General features: G+C 42.0%; 1 protein-coding gene across 1 annotated transcript in view; it reads left to right on the forward strand.

Annotated features, from left to right (window-relative positions):
• LOC141337909 (uncharacterized) overlaps positions 1-25,065 on the forward strand; it is an 831,413-nt gene that overhangs the window by 724,082 nt on the left and 82,266 nt on the right. Inside the window, exons 24-26 of the mRNA XM_073843485.1 lie at positions 5,866-6,039; positions 6,602-6,772; positions 24,158-24,331. Coding sequence (XP_073699586.1) covers positions 5,866-6,039; positions 6,602-6,772; positions 24,158-24,331 — 519 coding nt within the window. The remainder of the gene's footprint in view (positions 1-5,865; positions 6,040-6,601; positions 6,773-24,157; positions 24,332-25,065) is intronic.

Genomic DNA, 25,065 nt, shown 5'->3' on the forward strand with positions numbered 1-25,065 from the left:
AACGACATCAACTAAAATAAACCTCCAGAAAGGTGTAAAATATGTGACCTTTAAAATATAATAGATGTACAATTAGCATAAAACTATATTTTAAAATGTGATTATTAATTTTTTGTTTGTTTGTTTGTTTGTTTGTTTGTTTTGTTTTTGGTTAAAATCCATTTAAACCATCATCAAGTTGTTGTAATAACTACCAAATAAAAAAAATCCTTACTTTTTCATGCGGCAAATGATCGCGTCTGGTGTGAATAGCCCCATAGGGATCTATTGCTTCAATTCACAATCGTCATTGTGCCAATTGTGTGTGTTCAATGTGTAAAGGCCTTTAGTCTGTCTCAGTTTGTTCTGTTCCTCCTTGTCATTCCAGATGGACTGATGATGATGAGATCAGATCTCTGTGTGGAGCACTGGCTGTTGTCAGACTCCTTGTGCAAACTAAAATCTCACTGGATTATTACAATTAATGGCAACATGAATGTTAACTGTAATGTAAACTGATATTTCCTACTGACACACTACAGCAAACGATAGAAATAACTGACTTTAAACCATTTATATCTGGTAAAAATACTAGTGACATAAGACGTTTGCACAGTACTATACGGAACAAAAATATATTACATTGACTTTACTGGAAAAAAAATACATTTCAGGTGTTCAGTCACTTTTGACCATAAAGACCACAAGTGTACCTCACAAATGAGGAGCATCAGAAGGTTAAAGCTTGAAAGTGACCGTAAGCTTGAGATACTCAAAGTGAATTGATATCTAACAATTTAATTTAATTCAATATACTCAAAGTGAATTGATATCTAACAATTTAATTCAATTCAATATTCATTTGTCAGGTTTTGTTTTACAAGTAAGTTTTAGTTCTACCATAAAGATTCGGGAGAATTTATACTATACCGATTACGTTTATGTAGAAGCTCAGCAAGCAATCAGGTCCTTTGGCATAGGCCCCGTTCGTGACTCGCATTCAGAGGGTACGGAAACAGCGAGTCCCGCCTGAAGACGAAGGCGGGGGCGCCGCTCACCCCCGGCGGAGTCAGGAAGGGGCCAACTGGTGATGGTGGGGATTGAGGAAAGACAATCTTAAGTATTCACGAAGGAGGGGATAGCCTGATTGATAGTGATGTGGTAAATAGAGGGATGACCCAGCTTGGTGGAGTAGAGGAGTTGGAGGAAAGATTCCATCTTGGTGGAGGTAAGGAGGATGGAGGTGCTGGAGCGACAGCATCTGCAAACTCAGACATGGTAAGCGCTACCCTTTAAAGATACAGTAAATGATATGATTGGGAGATGAGGAGGTAATTAGTGACACGAACGATTGAGTCTTCCTGGCAGAACTTGGGCTAGCTTCATTTCTACCAGAAAGACTCGGGAGAATTTATACTATACCGATTACGTTTATGTAGAAGCTTAGCAAGCAATCAGGTTCTTTGGTGTAGGCCCTGTTCGTAACTCGCATTCAGAGGGTACGGAAACAGCGAGTCCCGCCTGAAGACGAAGGCGGGGGCGCCTGTCACCCCCAAAAATAGGTGGGCTTAACCCTCTGGGGCCTGAGGGTGTTTTGAGGCCCTGAAGAAGTTTGACATGCCCTGACATTTGTTGTTTTTTCAGTATCTTAAAAACATTTTAATGGCTAAAGTCTGATTACATTGTAATCAGCACATATTGGGCTACAATAATATGTAAGCAACATTAATGTACATGGTTGTGTTTTTGAGAAAACTACGTTTATGCGTGGTTAGTGAAAAAATAAAGTTTTGAAGTCACTGAAATAAGGCCATGAAGCACATATAGGACATTTATTTACAAGACTTTTGATAATTGGATGTCGTAGGCTAGAATTTTATCAACCAAATGATGTGAAAATCATCTCGTTCACTCGTTCAGAAAAAACAATATATTGATGTAAATTTTCTAAAACATGTTTTGTGATCGAAAGGGATTATTCATAGGTGTGGCAATGGCCCATGAATATTTAGCAATTCACACCTGAAAGACAAAAGGGCCCTCCCTAATGGCCCCATCAATGACTGACTTGACTAGCAGAAGAAGAAACAATGTGAGAAGATTAAAAAAAATCGTTTTTTTAGATTATTTATATTTTATTTACAACACAGTATAATCAAAACATACATAATGAAGGTCAAAGACACAATATTGAGCTCCCTCATCTAACCACACAGATGTGCACAGACTTTGTGGCATTTCTGAAAACTTTTTCTGAATTCAGTTCAACAAATAAAACAAATAAATCTTACCTGATATTAAAGTGTGTGCACTTTAAATATCTGTATTTGTACTGTACTTTTATCTGTATCATCTGAAGTTTGTACAGCGCTCTCAGAGGAAAACAGTTTGAAGAGACTCAAGGAAAGGACAGCAAGATTCATCTGTTGAGCAGGTTTCTGAGCACTAAAAACAACAAAAGCAAAACATCTGTGAGCCTATTCATATTAGGAGCATCTATAATAAATAAATACACACACACACACAACCAAAGGTTTGGACACACTTTCCTTTACAGGGGAATAACTGGTATATAGTATATAGATTCTAGCATTTGTACTAATGTAAAAAAGGACATGTAATATCTGAGAAACTAATAATGATTGTTTAGCACTATATTACGAATAAACGTGATGTAAACATACATTCAGTGTAAACACTCATATTACTTTTACACCCTACTGTTATACAATAAAATAAATGAATATGATCTTGCATCTTACATAAACATATTGTCATAAATGCATCTTACAGTCATAAACGCATCGTTTTCTAAAACATAAAAAATATCCTGGCATAGTTAGAGATGCAATGCAATCAAACGTACTTCATAATGTTTCATTATGTATATAGTCAGGAATTATAGTTTGGAATAAGTCTAACTAGTAAAATGTGTACACGTTTCGTCAAAGTAAATAACAGCGAAAGCTAGTAGGAAAATGAAAGTAAGACTTACTCATGTAAATGTCTCCTCCTGCTGGGTTTGCATCGCATCGCGTCCTTGTTATGATTGAGGTAAATATAAATTTTATTCCTCACAGCATATCTTCATTTCAGAAACGAATGGTAACCAAGATGAACTTGAAAAGACGTGTTTCTTTGTTTGCGGTGATGTGGGAGTTTCCTTGCCGCGCTTGTAGCACATGGCTAATTTAAATATCAATCGTTCTTCGCACGTGGGCGTGATCTCATTAGATATAATCTGTTGCAACTGGATAGACTGGACATACCTTTTGTTTCATATGGATTACTTTATTACAGAATATTTGTTTTCGCTAAAACTTACTTCGTTTAAAAGCATACATATCAAGCTTTCTGTAGATACCACTCTTCTGTTTGTGTGCTGAGTATTCACCGAGTTTGAATGATTTAAGTGACGCATTTCTAAAAGCAGTTCGCGGAGACAGAGAAAACAGAAATCACACTGTTTGTTTTCTTTATTCTATAAAAAAAGCACAGCGTACTTTTGCTCTTGTTAGTGTGCACAAATAAAACTACACACTTAACAGCTTCCAATGATGTATAGCTCTAATTTGTATGCCTGAAACCGACAAAGTATTTTTAGTGTCTTTTGCACTGATCTTAAAAAAAGTAGGTTGGTCACGCCGGCATGACCGTCGGCCCCAGGGGGTTAATAGAACGCATGGCCACAGGCCATCTTTTGATAGAACACATGGGCCACAGGCCATCTTTGGATAGAACGCATGGGCCACAGGCCATCTTTTGATAGACATATTGGGCCACAGTAGCCTAGAATCTAGACGCGCCCCTAGCGGCAGCAAATTACATTTGCTTCCAAGGACAGTCTAGTAACTCTCCGTTCACTTGAGATTTCCAAAAATCCAAAATCGACCGGGCCAATCACGAGTCGGTGGGCGGGTTTAACATGATGACGGCTGACCTGCAACCATAAGTTCCGTCAGATGTTCTCTGGTTCCGTGAAATATGCGCGAGAGAGAGAGCGATGGCTGCTGCTAGCAAACAACTTTCTTTCGAATCTGCTTTGGCCGCCACTCTGAAATACTTGAAGTTAAGCTTTTCTCTGAAAAAATAACAAGAAACTGCACTGAGGTCGTTCTTACAAAAGAAGGATGTATTTGGAGTTGACTACGTCACTTTCTTCATTGCTGTGATTGGTTGTAGCGCTATCCTATTGTGTGGAGAGGGAGTTTGAAAGACAACCGTTTATCCCACCCCTCCGGTTTAGCGCTGTCTATGGAGAGTGCCCAGACCCTACATTTATGTGGGTCTGGCTTGTCAGGCTAGGGCCACAGGCCATCTTTTGATAGAACAAATGGGCCACGGGCCATATTTTAATAGGACGCGTGGCCGCTGGCTGTCCTACATTGGCCACAGGCCATCTTTTGATAGAACACATGGGCCACAGGCCATCTTTTGATAGAACGCTTGGGCCACAGGCCATCTTTTGATAGAACACATGGGCCACAGGCCATCTTTTGATAGAACACATGGGCCACAGGCCATCTTTTGATAGAACAAATGGGCCACGGGCCATATTTTAATAGGACGCGTGGCCGCTGGCCGTCCTACATGGGCCACAGGCCATCTTTTGATAGAACACATGGGCCACAGGCCATCTTTTGATAGAACACATGGGCCACATGCCTTCTTTTGATAGAACGCTTGGGCCACAGGCCATCTTTTGATAGAACACATGGGCCACAGGCCATCTTTTGATAGAACACATGGGCCACAGGCCATCTTTTGATAGAACACATGGGCCACAAGCCATCTTTTGATAGAACGCATGATAGAATACACAGGCCATCTTTTGATAGAACACATGGGCCACATGCCATCTTTTGATAGAACGCTTGGGCCACAGGCCATCTTTTGATAGAACACATGGGCCACAGGCCATCTTTTGATAGAACACATGGGCCACAGGCCATCTTTTGATAGAACAAATGGGCCACGGGCCATATTTTAATAGGACGCGTGGCCGCTGGCCGTCCTACATGGGCCACAGGCCATCTTTTGATCGAACACATGGGCCACAGGCCATCTTTTGATAGAACACATGGGCCACATGCCATCTTTTGATAGAATGCTTGGGCCACAGGCCATCTTTTGATAGAACACATGGGCCACAGGCCATCTTTTGATAGAACACATGGGCCACAGGCCATCTTTTGATAGAACACATGGGCCACAAGCCATCTTTTGATAGAACGCATGATAGAATACACAGGCCATCTTTTGATAGAACGCATGGGCCACGGCCATCTTTGATAGAACGCATGGGCCACGGCCATCTTTGATAGAACACATGGGCCACGGGCCGTCTTGATAGCTTTGGTATTTACCATAATTACGATAGCGCATGAAGGCAGCATAAGCTGCAGCCACTTGAACCTATAGCGTGTACAGCTGTTTGACGGACGTATAACCAGCAGGCTATCTTGCTTTAGTAGCTAGCCATACAATTCGTGAGAGTGCCAACCGCTTTGGCAAAACACCACCACCAGTAGAAAAATAGGATTTTACCTAGATCGAGACTGGAGAGCTTGCTGGGCTTCGAGGTAGGAGGTACGGGAGCGACAGCATCGGTGAGCACCGCGGGTTCGTGTCGATGCTCGGCCGCTCGGCTCTCTCCGCCTCGGGTTGGCGCGTGTACCCTTTAAAGCTACAGTAAATGATATGATTGGGAGATGAGGAGGTAATAAGTGACGCGAACGATTGAGTCTTCCTGGCAGAACTTGCGCTAGCTTCATTTCATTTGAATGTGGAATAAAATATAATTGTGTTTAGTGATTTTTATAGTTTAGGTCATTTCTAGAATAACTGATTAATCATCTGAATGTGACATTTTCATTCTGGTTCTAGGCTTTCGAACTGCAGTATCACTGAAGAAGGTTATAAAGTTCTGGCTTCAACTCTGAGATCAAACCCTTCACACCTGATAGAGATGGATCTCACAGGAAATGATCCTGGACAATCAGGAGTGAAGGAGCTCAATCATTTACTACAGGATCCAAACTGTCAACTCAACACACTGAGGTGAGACCTGATCAAATAATCTTACATGAATAAATTTCATTTTTTAGCTATACAATAATCTGGACAATTTGTTGCATCAGAATGATCATATCAGATGTCTGCTTTATTGTCAATTCTGCCACATGTACAGCACATACATACAGAGAATAAAAAAATGGGTTACTCACAGACCCTTGGTGCAAAAACATTCAGTTTCACAGTTTTCTCTGTGCTGATGTGTCTCACTCCTTCTGAAGGATCTTGAGGCTTTTAATTGCACACTCTGTATTTGTAAACTGAAAATCATGATCTAGTGAGGTTTTGCTCTTCTGCTCTGTAGGACATTTCTGTTCTCCTGAGTTTGCTTTAGGACTGAGGGTTCCTCTAGTTTCCAATAACTGTGACTATTAGACTTTGTTTTCACATATTTATGTATTTGTGTATTTAAATGTTTAAAGAAATGTTTTAAAATTACTAGATCTCATTTTAGAAAAACATTTATTTTGGTAATGATTTTTGTAATGCAATGGACCTTTAAATCAGAACTAAACTGATCTTGCTTGCTTCATCTTCTCTTCTGCAGGTTTTTGGGTCCTGCTGCAGATGAAGGCTGTCAGTATGTGACTGGAATTGTGGGTAAAAACCCGTTACTCCTGAGAGAGCTGAGTCTGAGTAAACATAAACTAGGAGATGCAGGAGTGAATCAGATCTCTGCTCTACTGGAGGATAAACACTGTCAACTCAACACACTGATGTGAGTATTGCTGCTTTATCAATCTTCCATTACTGTTAATAGTACTGTTATTGTACTTTTGAATATTTCCATATTTGTGTTGGAGTAGTTTTTTGCAGCATCACTAAAAGCCACTGTAATGTGAAGTATTAAAATATAACAGGTAATGAAAAATTGCATAAAGTTTTAAATTAGGGACATCTTTTTGTGCACCGGATGCAAATACTTTGAATGTTTAGTGCTGCACTGTCTATCTATCAGATGTTGATGCCTAATTTTTATAAAAAATTGTATAGTATATATTTATGCAGAATTATATTGTTTTTCATAAATGCCTTTTATAACCACAATGCAAATAGCAATGTGTAACATTTTACCAGATTTATTGTTGCACTTTTGTTCCCTACCAAATAATGTTTTTTTTTTTTCACAAAATGTTTGGATGTATGTTAGATTGCAAAAGAATGATTATTAGTTCCACACACAGAGAAATGGAAATTCTACAATTATTTAAAAGAGAAAAACTATACTGTCACAGTTTGATTCTGTGTAAATTAAAGATAAGTGGCAAAGTCAGATAAACATATGACTGCTGAATGTAATCATGTTTACTGATTGCTGGTCAGTGCAGCACTAAAGCAAATCATCTGCCGTTACAGTCAGATTAAAGTTTACTGTTTAGATTAGGACCACTGGGCTCTTGACATCTTTGCTGTGAAACAGAAGTAAAAAAAAAAAAAAAAAAAAAAAAAAAAAAAACAGTCTAACAAATGACAAGAGATGATGATGATTCTGACAATTAGACTTATACTGGCCTAATGGTATACTTCACTAAATCTTTTATTAAATGATTAATGATTATGATTAATGATTAATGATTAAATTAAAAAGATTTTAGGCCACTAGAATTTTCACCAGATAAAATGGTTTAAAGTCAGTAATTTCTATCTTTTGCTGTAGTGTGTCATTCGGAAATATCAGATTTCATTACAGTTAACATTCATGTTGCCATTAATTGTAATAATCCAGTGAGATTTTTGTTTGCACAAAGAGTCTGACAACAGCCAGTGCTCCACACAGAGATCAGATCTCATCATCATCATCAGTCCGTCTGGAATGACATTAAGAAGCACAACAAACTGAGACAGAATAAATCCAGAAGAACTGTGGCAATGTATCCAAGATGCTTCAAGAAACCTATCTGCAAAACATTTTAGCCTCTTGGGTAAAAATGCTGTAAAATGAGGATGCTGTCAAAAATAATGTCATAAATAGATTTTATTAATCAATTAACTTCAATTATCTAAATTAAATCAACATTTGGTGTGAACTTCCTTTGTGTTTAAAACAGCTTTTGCCCTAGGTACATTTGCTGATAGTTTTTCAGGTAGCTTTGCAAACAGGTTTATTGAAGCATCTTGGAGATGTTGCCACAGTTCTTCTGGATTTAGTCTGTCTCAGTTTGTTTCTTCATGTCATTCCAGACGGACTGATGATGATGAGATCAGATCTCTGTGTAGAGCACTGGCTGTTGTCAGACTCCTTGTGTTAACAACAATCTCACTGGATTATTACAATTAATGGCAAAATTAATATTTGGAAATGACAACTGATATTTCCTACTGACACACTACAGCAAAAGATAAAAAAAATACTTAAAGACTTAAAACCATTTTTTTATCTGGTGAAAATACTAGTGGCATAAAACTTTTGTACAGTACTGTATATATACAGTGCCCTCCACTAATATTGGCACCCTTGGTAAATATGAGCAAAGGTGGATGTGAAAATAAATCTGCATAATGAATCCTTTTGATCTTTCATTCAAATATTTCACAAAATTCTAACCTGTCATTGAAGTAAAACAACAAACTGTGGGGCTGAAATTTCATTATGAAATAAATGTTTTTCTCTAGTTAACATTGGCCACTATTTTTGGCACCCAATTATTTCAACATCCTTTTCCCAAGATAACAGTTCTTGAGTTTTCTCCAACAATGTCTATTGAGTTTAGAGAACACCTGACAAGAGATCAGAGACCATTCCTTCAAACAGAATCTCTCTAGATTCTCCAGAATCTCTCTTTTCCCAGCTTCATGTTGGTGCTTCTTCTCTTCAGTTTCTCTACAGGGTTCAGGCAGTGGCGCCTCCAGGATTTTTTTCATAGGGTGGCCGAAAGAGGCCAGTAGAAATGTTAGGGTGGCACAATACAAAAAAAATGTGCATGCCTAAATCAAATTAAAGACAATTTTTTGCTTTACTGTTATTTTGGGTAGAATATAAAGTTATAGGCTTTAAAACTTCAGTATTACTATTCTCTGTACAGAGCAAAACAGAAAAAAAGTTGCTTTGCAATTCAACTGCAATGTTTATTTAAAGTGCAAATCAGTGATGCGTGGGTCAATGTACAAACAACCCGGACCTGACCGACGTTTTCAACTAACCCGCCCGCAACTCGGACTGCAAAAAAAGAGAGAAAATATTGTACCCGACCCGCATGTTCAATATTCAAAATTTGCGACTGAAACCAGTGATCATATGTGGCCATGCGATGGAGAGGTTCACTGTCAAACATTATTCGGTATTAATTAATTTTGTCAAAATAAATGTTCTTGATTACAAGAAAAACGCAGATTATTCTTGTGATTTATTTTGTATTTCCTTCATACAGATTTTCCTTCATTCATACCAAAAATTTCTCAAGCAAAAAAACGCCTCATAATCGATCTCTCATCCCCGCATAATTCCCCATTCCCTTGCAGTAACAGCCTCATTCCGCTCGAAGAGTTTTCTCTCCACTATCACGACGTCGACCAAGCCACCACCCCGATTAAAAAGGCAGGTCGCGGCGCTTGGTTGGCCAAAGTCGATATTACTTCCGCCTTCAAAGTAATGCCCATCCACCCAGATTTCTGCCACTTATTTGGCATCCGCTGGGAGAATGAGTTCTACTTCGCTTTCCGGCTCACGTTCGGTTGCAAAAGCAGTCCTAAAATCTTCGACACGCTGTCAGAGGCAATTTGCTGGATCCTCTCCAACTTTACAACTTACCCTATCTGATCCATCTTTTAGACGATTTCTTAATCATCTCATCCCCAGACTCCATCCCAGCTGCACACCGCTTGACTACTCAAAAGCTTATCTCAGAGCTCAGGATTCCCCTCGCCCTAGACAAAACCGAGGGTCCTAGCACTTCCATCGAATTTTTGGGCATCAATTTAGATTCCCAAAAATTCCTGGCTTCCCTACCCAAAGAAAAAATTGACAGGACGATTCTGGTAGCCTCCACTCTGTTAACCAACTCTAGCTGTTCAAAACGCGAGCTGTTATCCATTCTATCCATTTCCTTTCTTAAACAGTGGAACGGCTTATCGTTCTTTTACAGCCAGTTCTATTAAAGGATACCTAAGCGGAGTCCAGTTCTTCCACAAACTGTTATATGGCTCGCCTTCACCCCATATAACCAATTCTCAGACATCCCTCCTCATTAAAGGCATATAAAAGACCCAGCCCAGCCGCCCAGACCCCAGACGACCCATCACCCTAAAGATACTGACCAAATGCATCTCCACCCTCCGTAAAGGTTACCATTCCATCCATACCGCCCACACATTAGACGCAATGTTTATCCTGGCTTTTTTAGGTTTCCTCAGATGCTCTGAGCTCGCCATTACATCTGGCTTCAACCCAGCCATCCACCCTGCCATCTCCGATCTAGCAGTTCTAGACGGTGAAACCATCTCTTACTTCATAAAGCAAAGTAAGAGAGACCAAACTAAGAAAGGCCATTTCATATATATATATTTAACCTTCAATCACCCCTCCAACCTTTCCAAACCCTCCTAGCTTTCCTTCAGCTCAGGAAATCCCAATCCAGACTCCCCTCCGACCCTCTCTTTACAGATGACTCCAACCGCCCCGCCACACGCTTCTGGTTCCAAAAGCACCTTAAATCCATCTTGCTTCTCTCTGGCACCCCAGCTGACAATTTCTCCAGCCATTCATTCTGCATAGGCGCAGCAAAAAGGTCTCTCCCAACAGCAGATCCAAGCGCTCGGCCGGTGGTCATCAGAAGTTTTCAAAAGCTACATCCGATCAGATCGCGCTTTCATCAAGGAAACCCATCAAACCCTAATTGGCCAACCCGTTTTAGCGCCAGCCCAACCCCGTCCACGCCATCTCTAGCCAGCTTCAACCATCCCCTCTGCATCCCATTTCCATGGGATATCTTGCTTTCGTTGAAGCCCCAGCTTATTTCCAATATGAGCAGCATGCACGCCCCCGCTGGAGCCCCCGCTTAACCCCCATATGCGCAGCAATGCACGCCCCCGCCGAAGCCCCTGCTTTTTTCCCCTAATGCGCAGCAACGATGGCTCCTGTTGAAGCACCCGCTTATCCCCCATATGCGCAGCTATGCGTGCCCCCGCTAGAGCCCCCGCTTATTTCCCATACGCACAGCAACGCATGGCTCCTGTTGAAGCCCCCGCTTATTTCCCTACGCGCAGTAATGCGCGCCCCTGCTGGAGCCCCCCGCTTATTCCCCTTACGCACAGCAGTGCTCACCCCCGCTTTTCCTCTAACGCTCAGCAACGCATGGCTCCTGTTGAAGCCCCCGTTTATTCCCTATACGCAAAGCCCCGCTGCAGCCACCGCCTTTTTCCCCCACGCAACAGCAATGCTTGCCCCCGCGAGAGCACCATTCATAATTCCCACCTGCCTCAAGTTTCATTCCCGCAGATGCTTTCTTCTTTATCTACCCTAACAATGCCCGCAGAAACTCCTCCCATACTCTGTCTATTTCTAAACGTCCAGCATCCCTCCAGCCAAGTTAAGCTTTTTTGGGGGGTTGTCTGGCTGCTGTCCTGCAGTTATTTGCACTTTGGGGGAGCGCTATTGGGTTCGGGCCAAATGCCGAGCTCGGACCCCTCTCCCTGGGCAGGGGGAGTGCCCTGGGCTCGGGAATTACTACCGAGCTTGGAGCCCTCTCCCGGACAGCCAAACACGCTTAACTTTTACGCCATTTATTGTATGTAAGAGCGAACTCGTGAAAAATATTTTTGGATGACTAGTAACCATGGGTGATTTGGATCAACTGGTGCAAATTAATTTCAAATGTTTAAAACTAAACAAGAAAGCATGGATGTTTAATCGGCATGTTCATCAAAATACACACAAGCTTAATACAAGTGCAGCCCGAGCCAGACGGGCAGCAGCAACGTGCCTTCAGCGCAGTTTGAAGAGTTGCGCGATCATGCGCACGCAATAGCCTAAACTAAAGCTTACCACAATGGGGGAGAGGGCTGGCTACTGTGTGCGATCGAAGGCCTAGAGCGGCTTGCCTGCCTGGCTGTGCATTAGGGATGAAATGCATAACTGATGCTACTAAAATTTGTAATGGCCAGTGGGGTGGCCAAGAGTCGGTCCAGGGTGGCGCCACTGGGTTCAGGTCAGGGAACTGAGGTGGCCATGGTAGAAGCTTTATTCTGTGCTCAGTGACACAATTTTGTGTTAATTTTAATGTTTGTTTTGGATCATCGTCCTACCGGAAGATGCAACCATGGTCCATTATAAGATTTTTAACAGAGGCAGTCACGTTTTGATTTTTTATCTGCTGGTATTTGATAGAATCCATGAAGCCATGTATCTAAACAAGATGTCCAGGACCTCCGGATGTAAAATAGGTCCACAATATTAAAGACCCAGCAGTATTTTTAACCGTGGGCATGGGGTACTTTTTTTTTTTTTTTATCCCCGTCTGTACCAAAACCATCTGGAGGGTTAGCTGCCAAAAAGCTCATTATTAGTTTAATCTGACCATAGAAGCCAGTCCTGTTTGAAGTGCCAGTCATGTCTGACAAGTGAATATACTGGAGTTTGTTTTTGGGCGAGCCAGGAGGATTTTTTGTTTTAAACCCTCTGGAACAACATGTGGTGCTGTAGGGGCTGTTTGATCATTTTATTTTAGGCTTTCTGACCCCAAAATTCAACGATTCTCCACTTAAACTCTGCTCCTTATCGTGCATTAGGATGATATAGACACACGTCCTCTTCTAGGCAGATTTGTATCATCTTTAGTTGATTGTAACTTCTTAAATATTGCCCTGATGGTGGGAATGGGGATTTTCAATGCTTTAGCTCTTTTCTCACAGCCACTTTTTTTTATTTTGAGAAGCTCAACAAACTTGTTCTGCACATCAGAACTACATTCTTTGCTTTTACTTCTTGTGATGGATGATAAAGGGAATTTGGGTTTTGTGTTTCTCATATTTATAATCCTGTGGAACAGAAAGTCATGACTGAACAATTTTATACTCCTAGCCACCCTGGTGTGCTAAAAACATTCAATATTAATGGGAATATACTTGAGATATTTTACTTAGACATATTTTTAGGGGTGCCAATAATAGTGGAGGGTATTGTATTTGTATGTATAGGTGTGTGTATATAGATATATGATTTTTGTTCATTAAAAATGTGAACTTAGGCATTAAATAATGTTAATTAATACAGCCTTACTGTAAATTGTTAACGGGTTGGCTTTTATTTGTGACCAATCAAAACAAAAATAAAGCATTGTGCTTTTATAAAACTAAGAAGACAAGCAGGATGTGCTTTCTGTCATCTTTATTTCCATCAACTTATTTGTGGAGCACATTACAAAAATGAGGCAAAATTATTTTATTCAGCGCTGTATGTCGGTGTGCTATCGGCGCTGACCACAGTCTTGTTGTTTGTCAGTTAATGATCAGTTAACATGCTTTGGTTTTATTGGTTCGGGAAAAATAACTTAAATCCCTAATCTGGTGAAATTAACAAATTGATCTTTTTTCCTCTGTTTTATTTGCCTTTAAAATGATGTGACTTATTTTATTTTGTTATTTTCTGCTCTACCTCTTTCTGTCAATGTAGGTTAAGTGAGAATCAGAATCAGAATATTTATTGTCATTGAACTTACATCCAACAAAATTATGTATTCCAACATATCGAGCCACTGTAATTAAACAAAACAAAACAACAAAAATACGAGACAATAACAATAATAATAATAATAATAATAAATAATAATAAATTACACCATGCTAAGTGAATAAAGTGTTCAAAATCATCCCATGTGAATGGTTCTTATATGTCAAGAATGTTTTTTAAGTTCGATGTTCAGTTTTGTTATGGCTTTGGGGTTAAAACTGTTCATGAATCTTGTAGTGCGGGTCTTGATAGATCTGTAACGTTTCCCAGATGGCAACCGTTCCAATAAGTCATGTGAAGGGTGATATGAGTCCTTCAGGATATTCTGTATTTTCTGCAGGCAACGAGAGGTAAATATGTTTTCCAAGGTAGGTAACTGTTGTTTTGAACAGAACAGCCGTGCATACGATCCTTGGTGTTCTAGATGGCACAGTGCAGTGTGGAGGGCAGCAGGGATAGCATCATCTGTTGACCTGTTGGCCCTGTGTGCATACTGGTTAGGGTCCTAGGTGGGTGGCAGATCAGCTTTGATGCGATGCAGAACCAATCTTTCCAGGGATTTCATGATAACAGGTGTCAGTGCAATGGGTCTGTAATCATTAAGCGATGTTATGGTAGCCTACTTTGGCACTGGTACTATTATAGACGTCTTCAGGCAAGTTCAAACAGTTCACTTCAACAGAGAAAGGTTGAATATATTTTTTAAATACCTCACCCAGCTCTGCAGCACTCTCTGAGGACGCGCCCCGGGATGCCATCTGGACCAGTTGCTTTCCGTGTGTTGATTTTGAACAAGGTTCTTATCACCTCAGCAGGCTGAATGACAAATGTCTGACTGTTTACAGCACAGGATTGGCTGATCGTAGTCCCAGATTTCTTCACTTCAAAACGGCTGGTTAAGCTCCTCTGCCTCTGTAGTGCTGCTGTTGGTTAGGCTACTACTGTTGTTCTGTCCAGTGATGTGACGAATCCCCTGCCATGCCCGACGGGGGTCCGAGTTGTTGAAATGATTCTCAATTTTCTACTTGTATGGCTACTTTTGCATCTCTTTTTTAAGGTTCATCCTGGCTGTGCTGTACTGCTGCATGTCACCAGACCAGAAAGCAAAGTTGCGAGCTTTTAGAAGGAGTTTTTCATTCTTGGTCATCCATGGTTTACTGTTAGGAAAAACATGACTCCGTTTCATGATTTTTACATTGTCGGTCTATGCAGCATTTAATATAAAAAAAGCTCAGAAGATGTATAGGTGTCAATGTTATCCTCAAGAAATACAGTCCAGTCAGTGCTGCTGAAACAATCTTGCAACTTCTCAGATGACCCTTCTGGCCACATTTGTATCGTTTTAACAGACGGCTTGACACTATTTATCAGCGATTTATATGCCTGAGTCAAAAACAGTAAAATGTGTTCAGACAGTCCTAGATGGGGGAGAGGTGTTGCCTTATATCCATGCTTGATGTTACTGTAGATATGATCAAGTATATTTTTTCCTCTTGTTGGACACTTGACATATTGATGAAATTTTGTGAGGACAGTCTTTAAGTTTGCTTTGTTGAAATCAGAAGGTATTATAAAAACTCTGTCTGGGTGAGCCTGTTGTTGTTTACTAATGGCAGTTAGCAAGTAGCTTGAAGCTGTTGTGATATTAGCATCCGGAGGAATATAGACAGCAGTAATTACAATAACTGTAAATTCTTGCGGTAGTTAGAAAGGGCGACATCTTACTGATAAATATTCCACGTCCGGGGAGCAGTAGGTGTCAGCGATTACAGTGTTCATCCACCAACTGTTATGTAAATACATAGCCCCCCTCCTCTGCTCTTACCGGAGTCCACGGACCTGTCAGTCCGGTGTGCTACGCGGCATGTTAGCCCAATAGCCTCTTCTGGAATGGATGGGTTTAGCCAAGTCTCCGTAATTACTAAAACACAACAGTCCTGGATGGTTTTCTGTGTAGATGTAACAAGTTCCAGCTCTTCGATTTTGTTGGTGAACAGGTTACTGATCCAACACAAAATATATTTCTGTACCTAATAATGCAGGAAATAATAAACATGACCATATATTTGGTATTAGTATCTGACATTGATTCGACTATACAATAAATAATACAATACAAGCCAATGTTAATGTATTGCTCGTTGTATTGAAATCCAAATCTTTAAAATAAAGCTTCATGTCTTTAGTCCGTACCTTATGTAACGTTAGTCAGCGGTATATTCTCCGAGTTATGGTGTATATTTTATCAATATTATAATACCTTGAGCAAGGTCTATGTCACGTATTGGTCGTCTTGTCATCATTAACTCTTGCACTACACATCATGGACTTCATTCCCCACAAGCCACTGCACTAATCACTGCATTCACCTGCTCCTTGTTTCTCACTGCACTGATTACCGCTCACAGCTGCACCTCATCACACTGACTGCATTTAAGCTTCTCACACACACAGCCTTCTTTCGAAGTCTTATTGTTCCATATGGTCGTAATTCTGAGCGTTTCTTCCCGTGTTTGTTTTCCCGTGTGTTTGATTCCTGGACTCCCTCCCGTGTTTGATTCTCGCTGCCAGCCCCGACCTTCTGCCTGTGTTTGACCATGATTTCTGCCTGCCCCTTAGTGTTTGTTTTGTTGAATAAATGCTGCAAATGGATCCGCACGTCTCTGACCTTCCTTGTGACAGAAGACTTCGCCGCTACAAGGATCCAGCAGCTAGTATGGTGTCATCCGGTTCCAGCACGAACCCCACTGTACAGATCATGCGTCTAAAGCAGGGTGAGCGGACTATTGAGGATTATGCTAAGGACTTTATTGAATTGGCAAATCTGTCTTCTATGGATGATCAATGCCTGATGATTTTCTTCCGTGGAGGACTCTTAGAGCCATTGGCTTCCCTCATGCCCATGTTCGAACCTGACTGGACTTTACAAACGTTCAATGACATAGCTCTGCAAATGAGTGGCTCTCCTTTTACTGTGGGAATTCTAGAAGAGGACAACAATATTCCCACAGTAAACTCCAGTTCAGAGCCACTACGCAAGATGGCTGCCACTCCAGAGCCTGTTCACAAGATGGCCGCCCTTCCAGAGTCTTCATGCAGGATGGCCTCCCTTCTAGAGTCTGTTCACAAGATGACCTCACTTCTAGAGTCTGTTCGCAAGATGGCGTCCTTCCAGAGCCGGTTCGCAAGATGGCCACCTTCCCACAGTCTCCGCTGGTCCCACCCCGCCTCCCAGAGTCTCCGCTGGTTCCGCCCAGCCTTCCAGAGTCTCCGCTGGTTCAGCCCAGCCTTCCAGAGCCTCCGCTAGTTCAGCCCAGCCTTCCAGAGCCTCCGCTGGTTCAGCCCAGCCTTCCAGAATCTCCGCTGGTTCAGCCCAGCCTTCCAGAATCTCTGCTGGTCCCGCCCGGCCTTCCAGAGTCTCCGCTGGTCCCGACCGGCCTTCCAGAGTCTCCGCTGGTCCCGACCAGCCTTCCAGAGTCTCCGCTGGTCCCGCCCAGCCTTCCAGAGTCTCCGCTGGTTCCGCCCGGCCTTCCATAGTCTCCGCTGGTCCCGCCCGGCCTTCCAGAGTCTCCGCTGGTTCCGCCCGGCCTTCCAGAGTCTCCGCTGGTTCCGCCCCGGTCAGTCGTCACCCCACCTTCGCCTCTGGACTCTACTCCTCCGGCTGCGCCTCGTCACTCCGTCCTGCCGGCTCTGTGGACCTCCTCCCTCCCGTGGGCACAGCCTCGATCCTCTGTCACTCCAGCTCCACTGCGTACCTCCGGACCTCCATCTCCGCCGGGGTCGCCAGAGCCTTGGGTTCCGCCTTGACCCTCCGGATCCTCTGTGTCACCTAGGATCGTCAACTCTCCGGTTCTCCCTCGGGCTCCACCGGCTCCACCTCCGTCGGTCGGCCCCATGCAGGAGCCAACCCTTCCTCTGCCATGGCTTCTCCCTCCTTCGGCTCCGCCTCAGTTCATAGTTCCAGTACCCCCACATGGACCTGGCCCTCCATCCCCCTGTTCCGCCTCCGCTCCACCACCCTCCGGGTTTCATTAGGTGGTTAGAGCTTCTGGAAGCCGCTCCTTGGGGAGGGGCTCTGTCACGTATTGGTCGTCTTGTCATCATTAACTCTTGGACTACACATCATGGACTTCATTCCCCACAAGCCACTGCACTAATCACTGCATTCACCTGCTCCTTGTTTCTCACTGCACTGATTACCGCTCACAGCTGCACCTCATCACACTGACTGCATTTAAGCTTCTCACACACACAGCCACCTTGCGAACTCTTATTGTTCCGTATGGTCGTAATTCTGAGCGTTTCTTCCCGTGTTTGTTTTCCCGTGTGTTTGATTCCTGGACTCCTTCCCGTGTTTGATTCTCGCTGCCAGCCCCGACCTTCTGCCTGTGTTTGACCACGATTTCTGCCTGCCCCTTAGTGTTTGTTTTGTTGAATAGATGTTGCAAATGGATCCGCACGTCTCTGACCTTCCTTGTGACAGTCTATTTCAGACTCTTAAAGATCACGTTAATTCTGTAATGATTTGCTGACATTATCGTTTCCATGTGAGTAAAATATAGTGTATATATGTTTAATTATAAAACGGTTAGTTCCATTCCTCAATTCTGATTGGTCAGCAGCTGTGTCGTATTCATGATACAGCTATGCTGTGACCGCTTCACTCAACGGTTTTGTGTATCATTGAGCCCCCTTAGCAACCACCCTTAGCAACGTAAATACAGCTGTAGCAGTTAGGGACTACTATTTACAGCGGAAGGCAGTTAATGATTTTACTTTATGAAAACGTACAACCTTATATTTATAAATTAATATATATTTTTGATTTTAATCTTTTTATTGTGTGGTAACCGTTTTATAAAAGCAATAAGGTACTTGAGGCTGTGCTGTATCATGAATAAATTAAATATTATTTTTGCATGTGAGCCAGTAATTTATTCATGATACAGCACGGCCTCAAGTACCTTATTGCTTAAGTATTAATTTAACAAACAAATCATTACCTGCTTCAAAATGAAGACTGTTAACGAAAGTATTTTTAAAACATGCAGTTAGCCTACTATACGAATAAAAACAGGCAATAAAAAATTACATAAACAGTGAATAAATGTAACAATAAATAAAAAGGTGAATTAAGGTATGTGTATACAAAGTATAAATCTTTTTTCCGATTTCTGAATGAGCACTTTGTCATTCGTAAACATATGTTGAACGTCTGATGTTTATCATGTACATAGATGTACGTGCCTGTAATGTAGGTGTCACAAATTGAGTCGTCCTGTCATCATAAACTCTTGCACTACACATCATGGACTTCATCATGGACTTCATTCAATTCAATTGGCTAATCAGTCTACTATGGATGAGGCATGCCTGATGATTTTCTTCCGTGGAGGACTCTTAGAGCCATTGGCTTCCCTCATGCCCATGTTTGAACCTGGCTGGACTTTGCAATATTACATGGACATTGCTCTGCAACTAAGTGGCTCTCCTTTTACTGTGGGAATCAAAGAGGACAACAATGTTCCCACAGTAAACTCCAGCTCAGAGCCACTACGCAAGATGGCTGCCACGCCAGAGTCTGCACACAAGATGGCTGCCACGCCAGAGTCTGCAAGCAAGATGGCTGTCACGCCAGAGTCTGCAAGCAAGATGGCTGCCACGCCAGAATCTGCAAGCAAGATGGCTGCTATGCCAGAGTCTGCAAGTAAGATGGCTGCCAAGCTAAAGTCTGCAAGCAAGATGGCTGCCACGCATAAGACTGTAAGCAAGATGGCTGTCACGCCAAAGTCTGCATGCAAGATGGCATTCGTTCCTGAGTTCCCGGCTAAGATGGCCGCCGATCCTAAGTTCCCGGCCAAGATGGCCACCAACCCTGAATCTGCACCCAAGATGGCTACTACCAAGTCAGAATCTCCGCTGGTTCCGTCCAGCCTCTCAGAGCCTACGCTGGCTCCGCCCAGCCTTCCAGAGTCTCCACTGGTTCCGACCAGCCTTCCAGAGCCTCTGCTGGTTCCGCCCAGACTTCCAGAGCCTCCGCTGGTACCACCCCGCCTTCCAGAACCTCCGCTGGTTCCGCCCAGCCTTCTAGAGCCTCCACTGGTTCCGCCCAGCCTTCCAGAGCCTCCACTGGTTCCGCCCAGCCTTCCAGAGCCTCCGCTGGTTCCGCCCAGCTTTCCAGAGCCTCCGTTTGTACCGCCCAGCCTTCCAAAGCCTCCGCTGGTATCGCCCAGCCTTCCAGAGCCTCTGCTGGTTCCGCCCAGCCTTCCAGAGACTCTGCTGGTTCCGCCCAGCCTTCCAGAGCCTCCGCTGGTTCCGTCCAGCCGTCCTGAGATTCCTGTCTGCCCGGTTCAGGCCACGGAGGCCATTTATGGACTGTATATTTTCCCCATTCGAGCTACGGAGGCCATGTATGGACTGTTGAGTTTCCCACCCACCCTCCCTACTGCTCCTGTCCCACCACCTCTGTCTCCTGACAGTCCCTCTGCTCACCCTCAACCCATCTTCGTTGCAGAGGACTTGCCGTGGGACTGCCAGTCTCCATCGGTGCCCAGGCTAGAGGATCCCTTACCATCGCCTCCAGCCTCAGAGTCCTGGACTCCGCCTCGGCCCTCCGACCCTGCGGCTCCACCCCGGCTCTCTGCTCTCTCGTCTCCGCCATCGGAGGTCCGGAGGTCCACCAGCTCCACCGGGCTCCATCGTCCCTCCGGCTCCGCCCTGGTCGGTCGTCGCCCCACCTTCGCCTCTGGACTCTACTCCTCCGGCTGCGCCTCGTCGCTCCGTCCTACCGGCTCTGTGGACCTCCTCCCTCCCACGGGCACAGCCTCGGTCCTCTGTCGCTCCGGCTCCGCCGTGTACCTCCGGACCTCCATCTCCGCCTTGGTCTTCAGAGCCTTGGGTTCCGCCTTGGTTCTCTGTTTGGCCCAGGACCATCGACTCTCCACCTCCGTCAGTCAGCCCCATGGAGGAGCCAACCCTTCCTCCACCATGGCTTCTCCCTCAGTCGGCTCCGCCTCAGTCCATAGCTCCATTACCCCCACATGGACCTGGCCCTCCATCCCTCCCCCTGTTCCGCTTCTGCTCCACCACCCTCCGGTTTCGATATGTGGTTACAAATTGAGTCGTCCTGTCATCATAAACTCTTGCACTACACATCATGGACTTCATTCCCCACAAGCCACTGCACTAATCACTGCATTCACCTGCTCCTTGTTTCTCACTGCACTGATTACCGCTCACACCTGCACCTCATTTCTAGGTCTGCATTTAAGCCACTCTCACACTCAGCTTCTTGGCGAAGTCTTGTATTGCTCCGGCTGAATTTCTGAGCGTTTCTTCCCGTGTTTGTTTTCCCGTGTTTTGATTCCTGGACTCCCACTCGTGTTTGATTCTCGCTGCCCGCCCTGACCATTCTGCCTGTGTTTGACCTCGAATTCCCGACATTAAACAAAAAAAACAATTACATGCTTAGGACGTTTGCATTGTGAAAATGTACAGTGAGACTTCAGATATAAAAACGCTGACTTGTTATGTGATGTTTTCTCATTAAAATTGTATAATTTCCTATGCATTCAATAGAATGTATGCGAATACTAGGGAATACTAATATGGCGGCGCGGTGGCTTCACGTTTATGGCATCAATCCAGTTCTCTATTATAGATCAGTGAGTCTAACAAATGACAGGAGGTGATTTTGACAGATAGATTTATACTGGACTAATAATATATTTGTATAGTTAGAAATTGTAAACTACACTCTAAAACAGATTTAAAAAATATTTGATTTGATAGATTTAATGATTTTTGTCCATTAAAAATGTGAAAATAGACATTTGATTTAGGTAATTTTACTGTTGTTTCTATATTGATTCTGTGTATTGATTCACTTATTTGTTGACTGAGGGTGAGTCCAGACTTGGATTGTAACTAGTGTCCTCAGATACTCCTCTCTTGGTTTGTTCATTCATATATTAGAAGTTTCATGATTTTGCTGGTGTATTAGTGAATGTATGCATTTGCTCATGATCATCATAGATCTGAGCCATTGTTCTTTCTCTTTCTGTCTTCAGTCTGTGTGGATGCAGTATTACAGAGAAACAGTGTCTCATCCTGACTTCAGCTCTGAAATCAAACCCATCACACCTGAGAGAACTGAACCTGAACGGGAATAAAATAACAAATACAGGAGTGAATCACTTATGTGACGTACTGAAGGATTCACACTGTAAACTGGAGAGATTGAGGTCAGTAACATTCACATACAAGAATCAAAATGATGAAAATCACTTCAACAGTTTAAACCAAAACACTTTATACTCAATATCTCATGATGAGCTTCACTTCACATGATATTTGTAGGCTACTTTATTTTTTCATTTAGTTTTTTAAGTAGTTTTTGAAACTTGTGCTGCATAGTTCAAATATAAAATTTAGTTTTTAAAAGACAGAGAAAATAAAAACAGATAAGTCACATACAAGTCAGATTTTATTATTGCATTTAGAAATTTTTATATAGCGGTAAATAAAGTGAAATGTTTGCAAACATTATAAACACTGTAAACATAGCTATAGTCTATTTTAGTCCCCTTTATTCCACAACAAATCCTTTCAATTTAATGCTATTCAGAACAGAACAAAAGTGAAAATTATAAGTAGTTTATAAGCGTCAAGCCAAAATTGAAATAGAAACAGAAACTGTTGTTGGGCTCATGTAGTCTACCTCTCAGATTTGACACAAACCCAAAAACTCTCATCTACACAATGTATTTGTGTGCTAAACTATTATTTCTGATGTAAACTAGTCTTTGTACTTCACTCATGTTCAATATGGATGTCAAACGTCAATCTTCACATGAGCAATAATGTGTTTGTAATACTATTTGTTAGACACGTTTTTCGTTTTGTTTTTTGTAAAATATAGTTCACATATTTATTAAAATATTGAGAAAGCTAACTTACTGAAATACTTTTTAAACGTATTCTTCTTCTTCTTCTTCTTCTTCTTCTTCTTCTTCTTCTTCTTCTTCTTCTGAGACTCAAATGGCTGACTGCTGCTCCTAGAGCTTTAACTCTATAAACTCCAAACTCAGTCCAGATCTTCAGACTGATCTGACTCCAGTTGCTGAATCTTTTCTAACTGATCAGAATTACGGTTTTCCTATAAATACAGATTAAAACTGGGAAAATTCTGGAAGTGCTCTGCCGAAAAGGAATTATGGGATAGGTAGGACGGGAAAGGATCCACCAGACCCATCCTTCCAATTCGGGGAAAAGGAGGACGTATCTGTTGGCCGCATTTGAAGGAACCTACAAATTTGGACAGCCTTCGTCGCGGCGCTGTGACGTAGCTTCCTTCAAATGAGTCCTCTGAAGGATGCAGACCCTGAATTAAGACACAGCCTATGGAGACTCATTCAAACTCATGCTAGCAACTTGCTAATCATTCTAGCAACATGCTAGTGACATGCTAGTCATGCTAGAAACATGCTAATAACTAATTGCTAATCATGTTAATAAAATGTTAGTGACATGCTAATCATGCTAACAACATGCTAGTAGCATGCTAATCATGCTAGCAACATGCTAGTGACAGGCTACTCATGTTAAAAACATGCTAGTAACTTGTTAATCATAGTAGCAACATGCTAGCAACTTGTCAATCATGTTAACATGCTAGTCATGCTAGAAACATGTTAATAACTCGTTAATCATGCTAGTCATGTTAGAAACATGCTACTAACTTGTTAATCATGCTAGCAACATGCTAACAACTTGTTAATCATGCTAGCTACATGCTAGAAACATGCTAATAACTCGTTAATCATGTCAACAATATGCTAGTAACATGCTAATCATGCTAGCAACATGTTAGTGACATGCTAATAATGCTAACAATGTGTTAATCATGCTAGTAACATGCTAGTGACATGTTAGTCGTGCTAGAAACATGTCAATCATGGTAACAACATGCGAGTGACATGCTAGAAACATGCTAATAACTTGCTAATAATGCTAAAATAACTAAAATCATAGTAGCAACTTAAACTTTTAAAACCTTTTATACTTTTAAACTTCCTAAACTTTTTGAACTGTTTTATCTTTAACTTCTTAAACTTCTTTAAACCTTTCAAACTTTCTAGTCTGGCTTTCTCAAGACAACTTAAAGTTTATCTCGACAAACTTGTTGATCTAGTTGTGTATATATGATGTAATTCTGTGCTGTATGTCGGTGTGCTATCGGTGCTGACCTCAGTCTTGTTTTTTGTCAATTAATGATCAGTTAACATGCTTTGGTTTTATTGGTTCGGGAAAAATAACTCAAATCTCTAATCTGGTGAGATAAACAAGTTTATCTTTTTTTCTCTGTCTTATTTGATTATGAAAATTATGTGACTTATTTTATTTTCTTATTTTCTGCTCTCCCTCTTTATGCCAATGTAGGTTAAGCCACTGTAAAATGACAGATGAAGGTTGTTCTGCTGTGACTTCAGCTCTGAAATCAAACCCATCACACCTGAGAGAATTGGACCTGAGCGGGAATCAAATAACAAACACAGGAGTGAATGACTTATGTGACGTACTGAAGGATTCACACTGTAAACTGGAGAGATTGAGGTTAGTAACATTCACATACAAGAATCAAAATGATGAAAATCACTTTAACAGTTTAAACCAAAACACTTTATTCTCAATATCTCATAATGAGTGGGTTCATGGGTTCACATTATATTTGTGTAAAATTCATCTCCTTAATGATTTGTTTGTAAGATGATCTTCTCTTCCTCTGTTTGTCTCTTTCTAGTCTTGATGGCTGTGGCATTACAGATGTTTCTTCTTTAACTCAGTCTTTGACAAACACAAAAGCACTGCAGTTTCTAAAAGAGCTTGGTCTGAGTTATAATAAGATTGGAGACTCAAAACAGCGGCTCATTGATGTGCTACGAGACTCAAACTGTAAACTGAGGTGAGTAAACTTCACTTTGTGATATTAAAGAGATCTTCAATTACCTCTGATATGTGGACAAATATTAACTTTCAAATTTTTCTGAAAGTAGATAATCAAATTATCACCAAGCTTTATTTCAAAGGGTTTGTGTCAGAATGAAAAAATGTTGAACACAAAGGAGGAAAGAGAACAAAAGCAGACTGTCAGAGCTTTATCCAACAACAGCTGCTTTATTAATGCCATCAGTAATAGTGAATCATTCCAGTTTGAAATAGATTTGGTCAGATTGGAGGAAAACGCTGGTAAAATCAGTGCAGATTCCAGCTTCAGCTCACAGCCGTCCAGCATCACATGATCAATGTCTCTGTCTCTTGTGTGTTTTTACTTTGACTGTGACGGGGAA

This window comes from Garra rufa, chromosome 7, assembly GCF_049309525.1.
Source record: "Garra rufa chromosome 7, GarRuf1.0, whole genome shotgun sequence".
Classification (NCBI taxonomy): Eukaryota; Metazoa; Chordata; class Actinopteri; order Cypriniformes; family Cyprinidae; genus Garra; species Garra rufa.